This window comes from Bison bison, unplaced genomic scaffold, assembly GCF_000754665.1.
Source record: "Bison bison bison isolate TAMUID 2011002044 unplaced genomic scaffold, Bison_UMD1.0 scf7180017853928, whole genome shotgun sequence".
Classification (NCBI taxonomy): Eukaryota; Metazoa; Chordata; class Mammalia; order Artiodactyla; family Bovidae; genus Bison; species Bison bison.
Window position 1 is genome coordinate 11630 of NW_011484501.1, and position 684 is coordinate 12313.

The 684-nt window shown below is 48.1% G+C and overlaps 1 protein-coding gene across 1 annotated transcript in view; it reads left to right on the top strand.

Annotated features, from left to right (window-relative positions):
* Positions 1 to 684, top strand: part of LAS1L (LAS1-like (S. cerevisiae)) — a 9692-nt gene that overhangs the window by 2592 nt on the left and 6416 nt on the right. The window contains exon 5 of the mRNA XM_010855557.1: positions 569 to 650. Coding sequence (XP_010853859.1) covers positions 569 to 650 — 82 coding nt within the window. The remainder of the gene's footprint in view (positions 1 to 568; positions 651 to 684) is intronic.

Here is a 684-nt window from a genome sequence, read left to right on the forward strand (position 1 = left end):
GGGGACAGGAAAGAGGTGGCAGTTTAAGTGTCTGCTCTCTGGCTGTTGACAGTCTGAGGGAGGAAACAAAGCCAGCCAAGCAGCGTGAAAATGTAAGACATTTCTGCTTTGAGTGAGTATATGAGGTGTGTAGAGGCCCAGATGGCAGACAGGTTCTCAGCCATCAAGAGAAGCTTCCTGGAGGAAGTCTGGAAGGGAAGGAGGAAGGAAGGGAGAAAAAGAAGGGTAGAGGGTACCCTGGGAGAGGAACTGGTACAGGCAGGGTAAAAGGAGGCTGAAGAAGGGGATTATTAATGCTCATTCACAGGAGTTGTCTTCATTGGAGGAGGGTAGTTGGTGGTTGGGGGAGGCAAGTATCTTCTGATTTTCAGGATCACCTCCACAGAGCCTAAAGAGAATCAGGAGACCTGGTTTCTAATTTTGGCTTTGCCACTAAGACCAGAACCTCCTCTTAGGACCTCCGTTTCTCTATCTGTAAAATGGGGAGAAGCCAGGCTAATTCATCTCTGTGGCCCTTTCTGCTTTAATATTTTCTAATTTCTGCGCGCACACCCTCCTCCACAATCAGGTGAACATTCCGGATTGGATTGTTGAACTTCGCCATGAGTTAACCCACAAGAAAATGCCCCATATAAATGACTGCCGTAGGGGTGAGTCCCCAGGGAGTATACACATCACAGTTAA